The 19,986-nt window shown below is 32.3% G+C and overlaps 1 protein-coding gene across 5 annotated transcripts in view; it reads left to right on the top strand.

Moving 5' to 3' along the window:
* LOC127711354 (uncharacterized) overlaps positions 1–19,986 on the top strand; it is a 78,930-nt gene that overhangs the window by 41,154 nt on the left and 17,790 nt on the right. For 2 of the 5 annotated variants that reach the window (XR_007986650.1, XR_007986651.1), the window contains 2 exons: positions 68–389; positions 1,236–1,446. Coding sequence is in view for 3 of the 5 variants with exons in the window: in XM_052217381.1 (XP_052073341.1) it covers positions 2,609–2,871; positions 4,332–4,452; positions 4,959–5,144; positions 5,317–6,028; positions 10,683–10,900; positions 12,550–12,717; positions 16,724–16,916; positions 19,005–19,273 (2,130 nt within the window). In the remaining 2 variants the exon portion in view is untranslated. Of the gene's footprint in view, positions 1–67; positions 390–1,235; positions 1,452–2,563; positions 2,872–4,331; positions 4,453–4,958; positions 5,145–5,316; positions 6,029–10,682; positions 10,901–12,549; positions 12,718–16,723; positions 16,917–19,004; positions 19,274–19,986 lie in introns of those variants that run through there. The other 3 variants (XM_052217383.1, XM_052217382.1, XM_052217381.1) reach the window with 3 other exon arrangements.

Here is a 19,986-nt window from a genome sequence, read left to right as displayed (position 1 = left end):
CAGTTTACACTTTTACAATGTTGCTAGATAAATGAGCATTTCTATGAGTCTTTAATTATGTACACAGGGACTTGTGATTGTTTTGGAGCACATTGGACCGGAAGTCTCTGTGATATTTGCAGTGAGACATTCTATGGTCCAAACTGTCTACCTTTGCTGACAGTTTTGAATGTTATACCAAATCAGGGCCTTGATAAAGGAGGAAATGATGTGCATGTTTGGGGCACAATTTTCCACAGACAGATACTTATAAATGTAAATTTGACACAAACGTTGTGAACGGTGTATGGGTTGCCTCGAATCACGTGATCTGTTCTGCTCCAAGACATGCAGCAGGGATCATTAGTCTTGACATTTCTCCAGATGGGATAGAGTTTAGCAACACTAAGGTGATTTTATTCAGGCATTTAGTTTGCACTTTCACCCATGTTTTACAAAGAAAATTGTGCCCGACAGTCGGTACCCTGTACCTTAACATCTTGTTGGTCACATTTATGTTTGTAACATTTATATAGATTTACCTTCATTACGAACGCTAAAAACTAAACGTTTGAAAACAAAAGATATATAAAACATAAACCAGCGAAGAACTATATGACCAATAAATAAACTCATCATAGATACCAGGATTGAAATTTTGTATTCTCGCTAGATGCACGTTTCGTCTACAAATGACTCATCAGTCACGCTCGAATAAAAAAAAGTTAAAAAGACAAAATAAAGAGCAAAGTTGAAGAGCCTTGAGGACCAAAAAGTTCCTAAACGTTTTGTCAAATACAGCTAAGGTAATCTATTCCTGAGGTAGAAAAAATTAGTATTTCAAAAATTCAAAGTTTTGTAAACAGTTCATTTATGGTAATGACCATATCAAAAGGGACCTAGGTGAATGAACAATGTCGAATTTTACCATATTTGTTACAATTCATGTTACGCGCGACCGAATATGGATGGAGTAAATATCAATAGCATACCTTCTTACAGAATGCCAAATATAGCTAACCTTATTAAAAATAATACTGACTACACTATTCATTATTTTGATGTTACTTGCTGACATAAACATGCGGACAAAATTTACCTTATTTATCCTTTTAAACATAAATTTAAATAACTCATTTGCTTTCATTCAAAGTTCATTTGATATTAGCATAGACATGATAGATATACTGAAGTCATGTTAATATGCAAGGCTAATTTTATGTTGACATGTATTGTTATTCCTTTATTTTTTATAGGTTAAATATTTATATTTTGCAACGTGTCCACCGAGCTCATGTGGACGAGATGCGTCGCCTCCACATGGTCAGTGTTTGTTTGGGGGTTGTTCTTGCAACCTTCCGTGGACAGGTGAAAATTGTACGATTGAACTACTAACACCTGTTATTATTAAGCCTCCACAACAAACTATAAACGAATCGGTTATATACGACTACCAACTGCAGTTATCACGGGTATGAATCTTGAGTTGATTAAATTGGTAGTTGGTTTGTTTTTGTTTTCCCTCATTTTAAACTCCTTTTGTTCTCTTCTTTTAAGATGTATGATATTTGAACATTGGTGAACTACTGTTGTCTATTTTGAATTATCCTGCCCTTATTATAGCTTATAAATGACAATTTCCTGAACGCCATTCATGATATCTGTAATTTTACTTGTTTACAAGTGTATTAAATGAGTTGTTGAGCATGTGTTATTTAGACATCAACAATAAGTACTGAATAACACCAAAAGACGACATACACTGTTCAACTAAAGTTATTTTTCTTGAAGCTTTAAATCTCCCTGAGTCGACAAATGTAAAAGACACCTCAAAGTTCTGCATTGAAGATTGATTGATCTGTGTTTAAGGTCATTTTCAGCAGCACAATTGACTATTTCTTGTCTGTCTTGAAAGGATACCGGAGTGACCAGACAAAACCACATACCTTCGGCAGGTAAACTCACAACGTTCGTCAATTCAGAACCAACCGCACCAACCACTTGTTGGGGTCGAAATCACTGCCTCAGTGTTGACAATCATGTAATACCGTAGCTACAAATAACACTCAATTCTCCAAGAAACTAACAATATCATAAATACATACTACTATCTATCGAGATTCCGACACAAAAAGTCTGACAAATTGAATTGATATCAAGCAATCTATTTTCAATTGTGATCAATATTTACATGATTAATTGGCAGAATGAATAAATTGGGTTCACCAAAATGTGTTCTTATAGTGGGCATTTTAGGTTTAAGGAAAAAAACCATAAAGTTGTAATTTTGTATTCAAGAGAAAGATCACAGGAAAAAACCTAAAATTGTTGCAATAATATCATCAATGTGTGCAACGTATATAAATTCAGAGATATATTCGGTGAACATATGTGTAGAGAACGCATTTTTACATTGTTGCTGTTTTTGATTCTAACAGACTTGCCAATATTGTTAACAGTCTTATTTATTTAGTACCAAAGGTATCTGTTTTATGTCAGAAATCCCAATACAATGTTTGATAAGGCCCATTTATGTCGAAGATAAGGTAACTATCTCTTTTTTTTTAATAATTTGTATTTTCAGGGGAGTTTACCAGTAACTTGGTCACTCATAGATCATCCAGGAAATATGATGATAGATGAACGAACTGGAAGACTGTTTTGGTCAAATGTTATAGGAAGACTATTAGCTTATTCAGTCATTGTAGAGGCAACAAATGTTGTCGGTAAACATAGTACTGAATGGACGATAAATGTACCTGTTTCGTATTCTGTTAACCTGATATCTCTATATCCAACTGGAATTTTACCTAGACCAAAGCAAATAGACTTTTTAGGGGAGGTTGCATTCAGTGATTTTATTGCACCGAGGCTCGTTCCAATCAAACTTATGTGAGTTCAATTTAAAAACTTATTGTTGACATGAAAATATATTTAGACATATACAAATATTTAGACAACATAGAAGAATAAAAGACTGTGCAACATAAACATCACAGACAAACCGGGGTTATTGTTCACTTGTGATTGATGCCATTTCTGATTGATCATAACAGGCTGGTATTATATATGTTTTGATAAATGATAACTATTTGATTCGGACTCTATATTGAATGAATATCGTCTTTGATAATGTTTTGTTATCGAATATCAGTATAACGTGTATAATACAAATAACACTTATCAATTTCATTCGTCATAAGCGCGTTTCTTGATTTGCCATTCATGCATGGAGAACGCTCTAACATAAAAACACTTAAGTTTGGGACATAATATAAAAACAAAGAGCTACCAGGATGCTTCAAGATGAAAATAAAGATTCTAGTCAAATTCATATAGTATTTACTTTTCAAAAGGAATCTGGAACCCTTACTTATTGATGATTTCTCAATATAAAGTAAACGAGCATGTTTTTAAAAGTTATAAATCATGTCGACACCGAAGCATTGACTAACATCTGAGCTGATTATACCAACAGTTCACCAGGAGTGGTATTAACCTAGTGGTTATAAATACATATAACACTTTAAAAAATCCTTTTTTCATATGTGCTTTGATGATTTACCTTCATTAAGAACGCTCAATTCTGAAAAAAATGATAGGTATTGATTTATGAATATGATAGAGACTGATTGTCCTCAGTGACAGAAAAATATCGCCAAATTGCCAAATTTGGTTTAAAGAGGTTTAAACTTATATTATTTATTATTTTTTAGTTTATTAACAAGGATTTTTTTTTTAAATAAAGTTTCTTGTTAATCATATCAGCACCAAAATAAACGAGAAGGGAGAAACCCCAAACCAGTTAAATCCCTGTTGCCATACATTTGTATTAAAAAAGTCTTTAAACTCAAACATGAGAATATAAAATACATTTTCAGTACATCCTACCAAATTCACTGTTCAAGTGGGTGTTTTGCAGACGAAATGTATGTCAGGCAAATTGTAAGCCTGGTATCTATGAGTTTTATCAACCACTGGTTCGATGCCACTACTGTCGGACGTGTCTTACCAAGGTCATCATCAGCCCAGTAGTCAGCTTGATTGTGTTGACATTCAATATCATTGATATAAACGTAGGTGAACTGTTTGGAAAATGTTGAATTGTTCGCAACCCTTAGGTTTTTCTATCTCTATGCATAGATTTGAGGGGAAATATTTTCTAACTTTTAAGTTTTAATGCTCTTTAAGTTTGAATTAGATTTGACCTCCCAACTGTTTTGTTCGAGCGCAGCTGATGATCAAAATAACTACAAAACGTAGTTTGTTAAGTTTGTTGTATTCACAAAGATAGTAACCCCTGAAATATTCAATTTAGCATATGGTATATCTTTAATAGATTTTTTTTTCAGAATTAATAGTACGTTAACAGGTACAACACGGGTCTTATCACCAACAAGTGAAAATAATAACCCAACATCATTCAGGACAACGTATTATCCAAGACCGGATGATGCAGGAACATTTACTGTGGTACGCCTTATTTTAACGTTCTTTTTGCTAGTTGTTGCTTTAATATGATAGGGCAAAATACTGACTGTCATGCGCATATCTATAAATGAAGGCAACAGTAGTATACCGCTGTTCTTGTAGTTCATTTGCATTCGAAAGATATAAATATTTGGCTTTGAGCGTTTCTGTTTAAGGAAAACGCAGAAATGCGCTTCGAACATTTGAAATTTACGACATGTTGTTTCAATATTTTTTATAAGTTAAGCATAAATAAGATTGTTCTCGACCCCTACCTTAACGAATGTGCATTAATATATTTTTCCTTGTCCCGATGATGAAGAACATGTAGAAACATTTGTCACTGGATGTTAATAACAAATCAATCAATCGTTAGTTTGTGAGTGTTTATTTAACTTCTAGTACATTCATTATTGTCTTATCGTATTATTATTCTATAAACCTCAATAATGCTTATATTCTACAAGGTGTATACTTGATAAATTTTTTTTCTTATTCTTTTTATAAAGAAAGCATATCATCCAGGTTTGGAGCGAAGTTCAGGGAACACATTAACATGGGTAGTACTAGGCATTCGTTGCGAACCGAATTTTGTTAGCGTGAAAAGTTACATAGACGGAAGTCAAGCTGTGTTTGCAAACGTATCAACTCTAAAAAATGTTGGAGGTTATCCAATCGGTAACATATCATCAAAGGTATTCACAGTATTATATTTTTTTACTAACAGGTTGAACTAAAATTCTAGCAAGTTGTCGAAATTTGTCCAAGTAAGAAGATATAAGAGTTGTGTAACATGTTTTTGTTTACTTGCAATTGATAATATATTGTAAAAAACTTTAGTTTTTGAATATTCTATTATCATTACAGGTATATGGTATTCAAAACGTTCATGTTTTTAAATCTGAAGATGAAACGGAAGAAGCATTCTTCCTGACGAAACTCAATTCGGACGAAATGGTTAGTTTTGGTTTCCAAATGAAAGATGTAAAACCAATGTTGAAAACATTTTATATTGTGTTTTCAACAACGGATAGAACATATGAAAGGCTTCAAATTAATGTTGATTTATCGATCAAAAAGCCGTTACTTATTTTCGAACCATTCGCTGTTAAGGACAACATCATCCGTGGTACTCAAAACATTTTAGATATAACCATAAAAAATATCGGTGATATTCCAGCAAGAGATGTGAGTATTCATATACCAAATGAAACAAAAATAAGTTTGATGTCATTATCAATGAAAGGAGAAAATGTGAATTATGCAAACGAACAATTGCGAGATAGTTTGACTATTCCCTCACTAAGTGAAGCTATCATGTCTCTCGCCATCACTGTTGAATCAAACACTCCATTAGGGGAACTTCGGGGAACTATAGCGGTAAATACCAATCTTACTACGTTTATTTTACCATACGCTATTACAATTACTTCAGAGCGACGACTCAATTTAACTTTTGTAATCAAAGACGAATATACTTATTTTGCGACTGGATCACCATTGGTTATTGGTGCAGAAGTTAAATTGGTAAATCCAAGACGAGGGTACTCAGAAACAAGATTAACTTACAATAACACAGGTATTTGACTTAACTCGACTATAATTGCATTTTGTATACTATGTTTCATTGATGAGTCTTTTGTAGACAAAACGCGCGTCTTGCGCAAATACAAATGTCAATCCTGGTATTTTTGATGAGTTTATTTACCATGTTTACTGACGCATTGGTGACAAAGGAACTGTAACACCATTTCCTCGGGCAAATTAGCAAGTCAGCTTTATAATACACACGATAGATGTTCTCAAATGTTCCCATATATCACATATAATCACGTATTTGATTTCAACAACAAAAAAACTCTGTATTACTGAAAAAAAAATTACATAATTACACTAAGGTTTTCGTTATCACAAACTAGTCAAAACATTTACTAAATTTTATCATCGGTACAAGGACATCATTCGTAAATATAAATCAACATGCAGACATCTTATACATTTAGGTATTTTACATCCAACATTTTAAGGTAACATTCTTTACAAAGCACAAAAATGTCGGCATTCACCTCAAAAGCTAACTAAGCCTTTAAATAGGCTTATTTGGAAAGGATATAGTTACGATACTGTTGTCAAGTCATTAAGGATGGCATATTTTGGTATTATTATTGATTTACTCATAGGGTCTTTGAAACAGAAATAAACACATTTATATAAAACCAGTTGTTGGCATGGTACGGGTTATGTTCTTCTCATATATTTTATGATGGTATGATACTAAACGAGAGGGATTGTACTTGATTTTCATCTGATGAAGACATAATCTAATTGAGGTCCGGAGCTGGCATGTCAGTAACTGCTGGTAGTCCTTTTTTCATTTATGTTTCATTGTCATTTTGCTCAATTTCTTTTGTTACCTATTCTAATATCGGACTCGGAATTCTATAAAATTGAGTTTTACTGTGCGTATTGCTATGTGTTTCTTTATTCTACATTAGATAGAGGTATAGGGGAGGGTTGAGATCTCACAAAACATGTGTAACCCCGCCGCATTTTTGCGTCTGTCCCAAGTCAGGAGCCTCTGGACTTTGTAAGTCATGTGTGTTTTCTTAATTGTAGTTCATTTACATGTTTTGGAGTTTAGTGTGACGTCCAGTTTCACAGAGCTAGTACACAATTTTATCTAGGAACCAACTGAGGACCACCTCAATTAGCGGGATTTTCTCGCTGCGTTGAAGACCTATTGGAAGCCGTCGGTTGTTGTCTGCTCTTTGGTCAGGTTGTTGTCTCTTTGACATGTTCCCTATTTCCATTCGATTTAAACTGATTTTCTTTGTAAATTTCAAATTGTCTTCAATTATTAAAATAATATTTAATTAAAGGTTTGATTTCTTGTCCGGATTTTGCAATACTTGTCATTTTTGGTTTGATCAGCTCTTCAACGGTTGCATAAGATTATTTGGAATTTTGAATATTATGGGCGCCAGCGTCACTGACGAGACATTAATTCTGGATAGATGAATCTAAAGCAAAGCAATTGGTTTCGTTTGATTAATAACTACATCTGGTTCGATACCTTTGCTGTTGGACTTATATAACCTGAGGTTATCAGTAGCACAGTAGATAGATAGTACTTTGATTTTGGGAATGGCATAAAAGTACGAATATCATTTTATTGAAGTTAATCGATAACATGTAGGAATCAATTTCTAATTAAAATATATTTTTCCACTGCAAAGCTTAGATTCCATTCTAGCGGCTAATCGTGAGGTCTTTTTTGGTATGATCAGCTTTTTGGTTATTCTATTTATCCTTTGAGCGCAGAGATTTTGTTTATTCAAAACGCTAAGTTGCCGTACATATGCTTATGACGTTACTTTAAACTACACGTAAGGTCACGTAAATTTGGTGCATACAAGCACAGGCAGGTTATAAACGTTAAACAATTAATTATGTGGAAAATTAAATCTTCGGCGCTACCCTATTAATTGGAGTAAACATGCTACCAACCTAGCTTATGTTCAGTGATATGTTTTCTTTTTGAAGTTGAATACTTACAAATGAAAATGGAAAGAAATGATTAACATCATAGCAATCAAAATATATGTACAAAAACACAAGTACTATATCTGTATATAAATAATCACGCAGGATTTTGTTTTATCACCGAGGAATTCAACAGACGAGCAAGGTTTACAATTTCTTTTATTTGTCATCAACATTTGATGTCTTAATTTCATACTTGGGTCAAGTTTCTTAATTGATTTCTTATAGGCGGTAGTGATAACGTTTCTTATATAGATATCGTAATCTTGGATATGTATGATGGCTCGTTTCGAAGCTGATACATTTTCTCATATGTGGATAAATTTTCGGCGTACGAAGTAAAACATTTTTTCCCCGTAAATTAGGATACCCTAAAAATCTTTTCGAATGCGGCTCCTTTTTTAGCACAATAAGTTCTTTTGAAAATTTAATACTGTAAAGTCATTCACTAGCTCCAATGTTTTTACTCATTTATTCTATAATCCTCTTCTTTCCAAATATATACAAATGGTTAAGCTCTCAGTATTTTGTTAAAAATAGAAACATTTCCAATATCACTACAAGAGATTTTTGGATTACGCACAACTTCTGAGTATCTCAATAAGAGGGGCATTAGGGATGTTGACCCACCCATCTCTGATTTACAGTCTCCTGCTTTTATGGAGTAATCATAGACTTTCTATTCTAGGATATCACCAGCTGATTAGTCAGCACGTCTGTAACAAGATGAATTATCATTATTTTGATCATAACAAAACTTAACTATTTTTTTTAAAGAACTAGGGATTTTCTATCCCAGGAATAAATAACCTTTGAATTACACAACTTTTGCAAATCTTTTCGCAATTTTGAGTCCTGATTATCTGTTTTGATTCGAGGGTAACTGCTGAGTCTTATGTAGACGAAAAGCGGTCTGGCTTACAAAATTTTTAATTCTTGTATCTATGATCATGATGATGAGATTATTCAGTTAAAGTTTAACATGTGTATGTGGTATGAACTGTAGTCCAGTAAATATCAAGATTATAAATACAATTTAAAAAGATATTTATCTGTGTTTTGCACATGTCTGACTTTAATAAGTTTTGTTATTAGACCAGGCCTGTGTATAAAATAATTTTTGATTATTGTTGCGGTTATTGACATAAAAATTTGAATATCAATATCTTTTTTATTCATATGCTTGAGACATTTTAAGATTAGAAGAAGAAAATACATAAACGCTGTGATGCACTCTTAAGGCAAGATTGATTAAGATTCATCTAGAAAATTTCTGTAAAAGCTTTGTCTCTAAATGATTGAACTATTTTAAATTCATAACTGGAACATAATTTGTTTAAATATGACAAAAAAAAAGTGGTAATAGTAGCAATATAACACACCAATAATAATTATAGACCATGTACTTTCTTGAAGACTTTTTTGTCCTTAAACATAGTCTCATAATGGTTACTCCTAAAAGAGGGGCGAAAGATACCAGAGAGACATTCAAACTCTGAGATCGAAAATAAACTGACAACGTCATGGCCAAACAAGAAATAGACAAACACACACATAAAAGTAAAAACGACACAACATAGAAAACTGAAGACTAAGCAACACGAAATCCACCAAAACCCGGGGGTCATCGCAGGTGTTCCTGAAGTGTAAACAGACCCTGCTCCACATGTTGCACCCGTTGTGTTGCTCATGTTATTACAAACTCTGTAAATAGTCTAATGCGGTAGGTCAAATTCGTGAAAAGGAAACGGGTTAGTAATAACGACATAAGGAACATAAATGATATCATCTGTGAAACGGATATTTCATACGGTCAACCAACTCGTGATGGCGTATGTAAAATTTACGAAGTGATGATTTCAACTTCGCCATATTTGGAACTCATGGTTTAATAGCTTCCTAGTGAGCAGCAACCCTCTTTCAAGGAAATCATATTCACCAATTATAAAAATAATTATATTCTCCAATCATAAAAAGAAAATGCAGACTCGATTCAATTACCAGTCTTAAAAGCAAGATAGACGGACAATACTTGAGGCAACGTTCTACTTACTGACTACCTGTTTACTGTAAATAATTCAACAGATAGTACTAAAATTTAATATTAACATCGAAATCCTCCATTAAAATTAGACAACAAATACAAAAAGCCCATTCGTATATATACAAAAGACATGCTATCATCTGAGACCTTAAAACTCTCAGACTGATATAAATAAAGGCAACCATCGCGACTGGCACACATATAAACCGTTTGTTTCTGGATATGTTTTGTCCATTAAAGAAATTTGTCTAAAATATAAGGTATTTAGTAAACTCTGTTGAGCTAATTTGCATATTAAATAAATGTTGTACAATTTTGAACTTCACATAAGAGACTGCCACTTTCCATAAACTAAAAAAGGCAAAATATTGTTTTAAATTGGTTTTTTATTTGTTGTTGTTTTACCATGCTGTTCTTGTAGTAAACTTTGTTCGACTCTGAATAAATTCTCACATTTGTAACCATTTTAGGAACGACAGAACAAAACATTAAATAGTGATAATCATGATAAAGTCCAAGTGTTGTTTTACTAGTACGATATATAATTTCTTCATTTAAATTCAACAAGCTGATATTTTTTTTGAGCGAACTATTATAAGCATTAGTTGTATGTTTTGACGATATGTGATTTTCTTTATGTTTATAGGGGCTGTATTATTCGAAAACATAAACGAGGACAAATACACAGTTTACGCCAAGGCTGAAGGTCATTCTACCTACTCTGCTATCATAATTGCAACACCCTATACAACAAGTCGAGATATATTCCTACAAAGAACAGCTGTGACATATACGTGGACAGTTACACCAACTACTGTAGAGGACAAATATGAAATTACACTAGATTCCACCTTTGAAACATTTGTAAGTTTATATAACATAAATCTGCTTTTAATCTGTATATTTTTCAAAGCACACAAAAAATTAATTGAAAACATAATATCGACTAAACAAAAACAGTCGGACTTGAATAAATGTGTCTTCATATGGTCAAATCAAGCTTGGGACCTTGTAGAGTTGGGAGGGCGACCCAACGACATACCATCTCGTTTAAATTTACCCGTGACATTTAAAAATGTTCAAAACCGACTATTAAAATTGATGAAAAGTAACCGGGTGACCTCGGTCAATTTAAAAACAATCTGTAGCCGAATAATTAAATTTGCAATATAAACTTTATAATCAGTTCATATATAAAAATCTTTTCAAATATTTGAATACACTAAACCGATGTTTTCTACAGAGTGTGTGACTATCATGTCTGTTGCGCAATGATGTTTTAATTATGTTTATGCATAGGGTAGTAGAAGGATGGGATTTTTTTTAAAGAATCCTATTGGGAAAAGTTTGTGTTCGTTTTAAAACTTTTACAACTCAAGAACATCAAAGTAAAGGAAACATGCCATCTTAAAAAATTAAAGTGGAACTATATTACCTACTGCATGTACTGAGGTTGTTAAGTTCATTCGTCATATAAGACAATTGACCTTAGATCTCAACATTATCTTTCAAAATACCCAAAACGCCGTAATATATATAGAAAATAAAATGAAATGGAATATGTTCTACATGACAAGATAGATAAAATTAAATAGAAGGTGAGTCCGAATCGGTTATTCCTTGCCCTTGTCAGTTTAACTGTTTTAATGTCTCAATAATGGTTTAGTAGGTAGCGCCCAAAGGATCCATCCTTAATCCCATACATCTGAAATTGTCCAAACATCGTTTTAATTATTTTAAAAATCAATAAACTTTTATGGGATATTTGTTTTAAAATATTTGTTCGAAATGAATTGTATTATTAAGGAGTATATACTTATAGAAAATGGCTGCAAAGATTTCATAACATCATCCTGTTTCATTCATACCGTCATTGTTTTATTAGATTTTATCTTTGTGTTCTTCTATCGTTGTAATGATTGGATTTCCATCATCAACATGTTTATTTTCTTATTTAAATCATACTTTTTCTGAGCAGTTAAATTTAGTTAAGACAATTATCTTTAACAATCCCGTTAATCTTTTATTGATATACATTCATATTACAAAAGTAATAAAACTAAATGAAAACACAGTTTCGATAAAGTTAGACTTTTAATCTATAAATTAAAATAGAGAGGATTTAGATTGTAAATTCTGTCATAACATGGAATCTTTTTTATTAAATGTGAACGAGCATTAAATATTGAATTCTTTTTTTTATATGCAGTAGAATATGAATAGCAGTTCTAAAATCTACATTGTGTTATCGCATCGGTAACAATATATGCGGGAATATTATCAGGGGGTAAACTGTAGCAGCCATATATATGTACATCTATAAACCTGTTGTATATAACTATATATACATCAGGGACAATGTCACGTTGTTGTTAACAAAGCACTACCAGCACATCATCTTAGAAGTATCAAAGAATAGGCAAAAATAATGCAATTCAATGATCTTTAAAAAGCTATCATTATTATATTTCTTAACATTACATATATTCATATGTTGTTTGTTTGTTTTAAAGGTCCCAATGCCGGTGGTAACAATTGAACCAAACAAATTAGACACAATGCCTTTTGAGACAGAAGAACGAGATAGCATTGACTTTAATATAACTAATCATGGCCTCATCCGAGCTGATAACCTTCGGTTTTCTTTACCTACAGGACATCCTACACTGCAATTTCAATCGGTAAATATAATGACTATAATACACAAATCTTGCCATGAGCGGATGCCGCGTGTGTCGAATGAAATAATAATCCTTTCGGAACAAATCAATTTTGTCCCGATTTTCTCGTCAACTCGTGTTTATAATTCTTTAGTTTTTCTGTGATATACGTTTTGTTATTAGATTTTCCTTTTTAAAGTTCTTATCTGTAAGTATTGCAACATTTGTATGTCTTTCTCCTTTTTTATATTTTTCACATTTACATTTCTTATTTCAACGAGAAACAAAAAGGTATAAAGAATGAAATAGATATTTTTATCAATAGAAATACCATTTCTATTCTACAGGGGGTTATTAACCAATCAATAAATGTTTCTAGAAAGTTTAATTTTAATTTTAATTATAGAACTGCTTCTTCGCCGAACATATACAAGTTACCTAATTCATTGTTTTTCATTTTTATACGTACTTTTATTTATTCTGGATGATGATAAAGTGTCTTCAAAGGAACCGATTTCGTCCAATTCCGCAATAGCTATTACCTGAGATGATCATACTAGAGTCAACCAAAATTTAAACGTTTGCCACAGAAGACAAATGACAGGATGTTCTATGTGTTACGCCCTCGTTTGTACTGCAAGGGGTGATATTTCAACGAAAGTTTGACAAACCAAACAGTGTTGAAAAGTTTGGAAAATATTTTTGTTTATCTTAAAGATGCGAGGTCACGTGTATATCGAAGGTCAACTGGCCTATTGCCATCCCTCGAGAACTGTGGTCGCCAATCTCCTCCTCAGAAATGTTTCAAATATCTGAACTATTTTAATCTTATCAGGCTGAGTGTTGATATGGTCATAATTAAAAATTAACAGTTTACAAAACTTTGAATTTTTTAAATACTAAGGATTTCTACCCCAGGAATAGATTACCTTAGCCGTATTTGGGAAAACTTTAAGGAATTTTTGGTCCTCAATACTCTTCAAATTCGTACGTTATGTAGCCTTTTTAACATGTTTGTATTCGAGCGTCACTGATGAGTCTTTTGTAGACGAAACGCACACCTAGAGCAAATATAAAAATTCAATCCTGGTATCTCTAGTGAGTTTAATTGTAATAGAGGACTAAGTAAAATGCTAATAGATATAAGAAGATGTGGTATGAGTGCAAATGAGACAACTCTCCATCCAAGTCAAAATTTATAAAAGTAAACCATTATAGGTCACAGTACGGTCTTCAACACGGAGCCTTGGCTCACACCGAACAGTAAGCTATAAAGGGCCCCAAAAAATTACTAGTGTTAAACCATTCAAACGGTAAAACCAACGGTCTAATCTATATAAAAAACGAGAAACGAGAAACACTTATGAACCACATCAACAAACGACAACTACTGAACTACTAATGTTTATTAATCATCATTCCAAAAATCAGGTTTATAACTTTTCTCGTTTGTGATTAAATGATAAAGTTTCAAAAAATAAATCTGAGTTTTTTCAGATTGTTCAATTTATAATCTACGTGTACTGATGGATGTTATATTTTTTTGTTTACGTACTCGTATAACATTTAAGAGTAATACAGAGTGGAATTGGCGTTTATTTTTTTACACTTTTTATTAATTCAGAATAAATCATACATGTCTTCAAATTAAAACAAAAGAACCCAAAAGAAAAAAAAAAAAAAAACGCATCGGGGTCTAAAAAAGGATATTTTAGGGAGCCAAAAATGGAAGGGTTTACTATAGAATCCTATGAGATTTTATTTTATTTTATTTTCAAATGATTATAACTAGAAAATAATTAGTGATAGTTACTATATTTATAACTAAAAATGTTCTACACGATCATGATGATACAGCACCTCAAATGAAATGAAGGGTTAGTTCCCAGGGGTTACCACCACTCACTGCCTTTTTAGAAAGTTAAAATATCTTGTAAGTTATCAAAATCCCCACCCCTAAATCATTTACATTCTAGGTTGTCATGATAAGGTACATGGAATGAAAAAAAAAGGATTAGTCTCAAGGTAGTCATCCTAAACTCCTGTTATTTTAGAAAGTTCAAATAACTTGTTAGTGGTGACGATTTCCACCATAAACCAATGTTCATATATCTTGTAATTGGTCGAGATCCCCACCCCTTAACCATATATTTTTCTATTCTTCATGTGACAACGACATGAATGATATTGAGGGTCAGTCACCAGGGATCACCACATCCCTGCTATTTGAGAAAGTTCTGATATCTTGTAAGTGGTGCGGATCCCCCAATGGCATCCAAAATACATTTATTCTAGATCGTCATTCTAAGATGATTTAAATGATAAACAGGGTAAAACGCAAGGGGTTATCCCCACTCCTTGTCATTTGAATATGTTCAAATGTCATGTAAATGGTAAAAATCCCATCCTTAAACCATATATATTCCTGTTCGTCATGTCACGAAGATTTGAATGATATATAGAGTCCGTCCCCAGTGGTCACTTATACATATCCCTCTACTGGACCTACCCAATTTTAATGGATCTTGCCCAATGTCCGGCCACCTTAGGAATGACTGTATTTTTGGGAATTTTGTTTGGCATTCTGTTACAATAGTGTCTTGTTTTGTCCTGACCTCATTCAATAAAAAAAAATAATCAATCTATTATTCATAATATGTTTGCCCCTCAAATAGCAGAATTGTTCATGTATTTCACAACTTACTCGCTATGTCCGTGTCTAAAGTTGCGTTGTGGAGTTTAATGAACGAATTTTACGTATAACTTATACATTATCAAGACAGGGATTTCGTTTTCACGAATATACTAAAACCTTTATACCAAAATCTGTCATAGATGAACAAATTGTCGAGGCAGTTTGACTGTAGAATTCTCATTCAAAACGGGATATCACATCCTGATTTTTAATGCGATGTGGTATATAAAGTGCATAAATGTAGATACGATCCATATAAACTAATTGATCCTTTGAATCAACTCATTCTTAAAGTTTGTCAATTGAATACAAAATCTTTAAATGTTAATTTTATTGATATTAATATTAACATTATTTTGTTTTTGACAAAAAGTAATTCATAAATTGATCGTGATCCTACATTCTGACGATACTGTTGACCTATATTTTGGCAGTGCACTAGGTCAAGCGTTTTGTTAGACTGTTTATTAAATCTTTACACTTAATCTGTTAAATGTGTTATAACTGATAATGTAGTCGGGTTTTACATGATTAATTTTTAGTTGTAACTTACTTTGAACTATTATCCAAGTACTATTAAATCGGCACTTTGAATCTTTTTTGTTTTTGGGATGTATAAACGTACTGCTACGTCTACTTAGTGGTTTTGTTAATTGTTTTTGCTTTGTTTTGATCTGCTGAGTTCATTCCTGTTAAACTGATTTTTATATTATGTTCTCATGTTGAATGTAACACCAAAATCCCAGGTTAGTGGAGCTTTTGAGGCCAGCAATCATGTCCTCACCCCGCTACATTATGTATGTGCATGTCCAATGTCAGGAGCTTGTTGTTCAGTGGTAGTCGGTGATTCATATCTGACATACATGTATTCATTCTTCGGAAACTGTTTTGTCAAAAACCAGTAGTTTTTTTTATTGAATTGGTTCACATATTTCATTTCATACCACATTTCCTTATTTATATATACAGACCACAAGCTATGGTAAAATTATTTTTTTGTAGTTTGCACACTTAATGGTTTATCCAGTAATTTCATCAAGGGCTTTTATTGTTGACACTCGAGCATTAGTGACAATGCCACTCCAGTAGATTCAACTCAATCCCTTTCATCGTATGAAAACTTGCTGGCAACATTGTACAATGAATTATATCCTATGTTTCATTAATATGATGCTCAACGCGTTTTACTGACCCTTACGGAGAATTTTATATTTATCACATTGTTTATTTTTTGCTTATAATTTTTCTGTTCCCACTATGCTATTATATCTCTTCATTTAAATATCTTACAATACTCTAATGTATTACATTGAACATACGAAATTATTTCAGACTGTCGATGTAATCGGGGATCTTGCAGCCAAATCATCTGTTATTATAACGGTCAAGATAACTCTTAAATCAGGAAACACAGGACATGGTGGTTGCAGTATGTTTATAGTATATGAGTATGATTGTGGAGGAATACGTACTAATAGCGCAAGTGTTATTCTTACTGGAAGATGTGGAGGCGGAGATATAGGTTGTAAGATCTCCTTTGATTATTTCAGTCATTTTGAAATTATTTTATTTTTGGTGAAAGTGGTCCTTTTGGTAATCATGTTTTAATTGTCAAGATATCATATTTACTTTAAGTTCCTTAATGACCTTACAGGACTTTATCGGTTCTCTAATCAAATATCATTTCATCTATAGATGTGTGTTTTTGTATCAATTCAGCAAGTTTCGAGTAGTCATTGGTCATGTTATAATGTGTAAACATTAAGTGTTTATTCGCAAAATAAGAAGTTTGACACAGTCGTAGATTTTGTTTAAAATCGTGGCATAATTTATAAATGATACTTCGACCTTATTGGTTTCCTTTATTCAACAGAGCGATAAAATTTCTTTAGAGTTTTAACTTTATGATTTTTACTGATATGCACATTAGGTGTAACAAAATAAAATTAATAGGTTAAAGTGACATGTGATTTTTATCAAATAATGTTAAATTTTCACCTCAAAATAGAAAACGTTTGTAACAGAATATGGCAATATCCGAAACTTTAACACTCTTACACTATAGCACAAATAAATGTGTATAAATGTTAAGCTTTTTAAATCGGTCTTTAGCATATTAAAATAAATCTTCAATTGCACAGTATTGTGCAATAGATTTTTAAGAACTTTGACCACATTTATTTTATGTAAGAAACCTATGTTATGTCAAAATTTTGATCAGATTCAAATTCAGAGAGTATCTAACTTGTATATTGTGTCCAAATTTGCCCCAAATGTTCAGGGTTCGTCCTCTGCGGTCGTTTTAGTCTGCGTTTAGCGAAGCATTTTATTTTTAAATCAAATATTGTGTCCGTATTTAAATTGGTGTCATTAGCTTTCACTATGTGTTTGAACTTTTGATTTTACCATTTGATTATAGGGACTTTCCGGTTGGAATTTTCCTCGGAGTTCAGTAATTTTGTTATTTTATTATCTTACTGATAAAAAATCATTGGTTGTCAAAAATATAGCTTTGAAAAACAATACTATGAATATACAATCAATGAAAAAAGGACCGAAAAATATTGTTTTAACACCTTGAACACATCATTAATCAATCTTATCGTAATTCAAGTTAAAGGTAAGTTTCGACGGATTAGATCTTGATGAAGCTTCCTTCTAAGTTGTACAATTTCTGTAAAAAGGAAAATAACAAAAATACCGAACTCCATGAAAAATTCAAAGTGGAAAGTTCCTAATCAAATGGTAAAATCAAAATCTCAATGGGATACAGCATCCAACATTGTTTTATTTTTGTTATCATTTTAAAGATAAAGGAGTATGTAAAAAAAGATAAACAAAATGGCATATCGACACTATAGACAAAGCACAAAAGCAATCAATAAGAAAAAGAATAAAAAAAGATAACCATAGCACAATTACCCAATGGCGTAATGTATAAACACCGTGCCACGCTAACATTATATTACCAAAACTGGAATAAATAAAAAAAAAAAAGGTTACAAATATACAAAGCCAATAAAGAGACCATGTTTGCGCCGTTCAGGTGGTTGGGATGTCTTCCTCCATCTTGGATTTTGAAAAAGCAGATAACCATCGGTCTAGACCTTTAATGAAATATGCTAATTTGGAAAGTAGAATGTAATTCATGTTTAAGACTTTTCATGTTTATATAAAAAAATATGTGTTTTATCGTATGTATGGCTGTATTTTACACAAAAACTGAATTTTTTGTTCGATTCACTTTTTTCAACTTTGCCATAAGAGAGAAGGTAACTCAGATAAAAGGGGAGATACTTCAGATAATGTAATTTTAATAATATAATTTATTGTGAATTTACTTAGTGTAATGTGTAGCAAGAAAGCGAGTTCATTGTTTCTTTTTCTTATCTGGAAGCATACTATAAGAGCTACATTGTATCTTCTCATATCTTATCTTTAAATTCTATGGTGTAGTCTTATTTTTATCACACAGAATTGGGTTTCCTATGCATAACTATACAAACATTTGGTTTTGTTATCAAAATGGATTCATAACATTAGAACATAAAAAAAACTACTGTTGCATCTAATGTGCACATACTACATATGCTATATTTTATCAATTTAATAGTATTGTTGCTCAAAGATATAGGTGGTTCATCAGGAGAAAGCGGGTCCGGTGTGATGATTGTTTACCGTCCTGTCACTCCAGTACCATGTGATTGCCATGCTGCTCTCTTGAAGAAGTGTATTTTAGTTTATATTCCAATAGTAGGCTGCTTGGCATCAGCAGGAAATTTAGCAGTGTCGACGATTGTGAGTTGTGCACTTCAGGATATTTTCCCAGTAATAGGCTGTGCTGTTAAAGTCGAAAAGTTAATTAAATTATTAAACTCATCGGTAAGAATTACATGCGTTATGTAGTTTCTTAACACTTTTGATATATATTCAATACTTATACCTGTATTTTTAACATATTGACAAAATACTTTTCTTCGAAAATCTGTAAGCTTGGCGGAATATGTTTTATTGACTTATGACGATTAGAAAAAGAGAAGCGAAAGTTCCCAAACAGACATACAAGCTCATAAGCCGAAAATAAATTGACAACGACATACATTGTGTAGCACAAAAGACCAAAAATACAAACAAGTGAATACAAAACAAAACATAGAAAATATGAGCAACACGAATCCAACCTAAATCAGGGGTGATCTCAGGTGCTCCGAATTGGTAGGTATTGTGCCACATGTGGCACCCCTCTTAATACTCTTATAAAATATGTTGGTACGTTTTATCAAGTGATTAGTCATCACGCAATAGCGGATTAATAATTGACTCTTATCTTACCCTAAGACTTCAACAGATTATTAATTATTTTACCCTTAAAACTTGACCGAATGTGAAATTTTTCAATTGAAAAAATGTTTTTATGACAAAGGATATACAAGTCTGTTGGTGGTATAAACACTACAAACATTCAAAAAATGATATGCACTAAGAATAACACTAAAAACTAAAGCAACACGAACCCATTTAAACAAAAGAAGGGGTGATCTCATGTGCTCCAGAAGGGTAAGCAGATCCTCATGTGGCATCCGTCGTGTTGCTTG

This window comes from Mytilus californianus, unplaced genomic scaffold (genome assembly GCF_021869535.1).
Source record: "Mytilus californianus isolate M0D057914Y unplaced genomic scaffold, xbMytCali1.0.p SCAF_8, whole genome shotgun sequence".
NCBI classification, from domain to species: domain Eukaryota; kingdom Metazoa; phylum Mollusca; class Bivalvia; order Mytilida; family Mytilidae; genus Mytilus; species Mytilus californianus.
The sequence above is the reverse complement of the archived record's forward strand: the minus strand, read 5'-3'. Positions and strand labels throughout refer to the sequence as shown.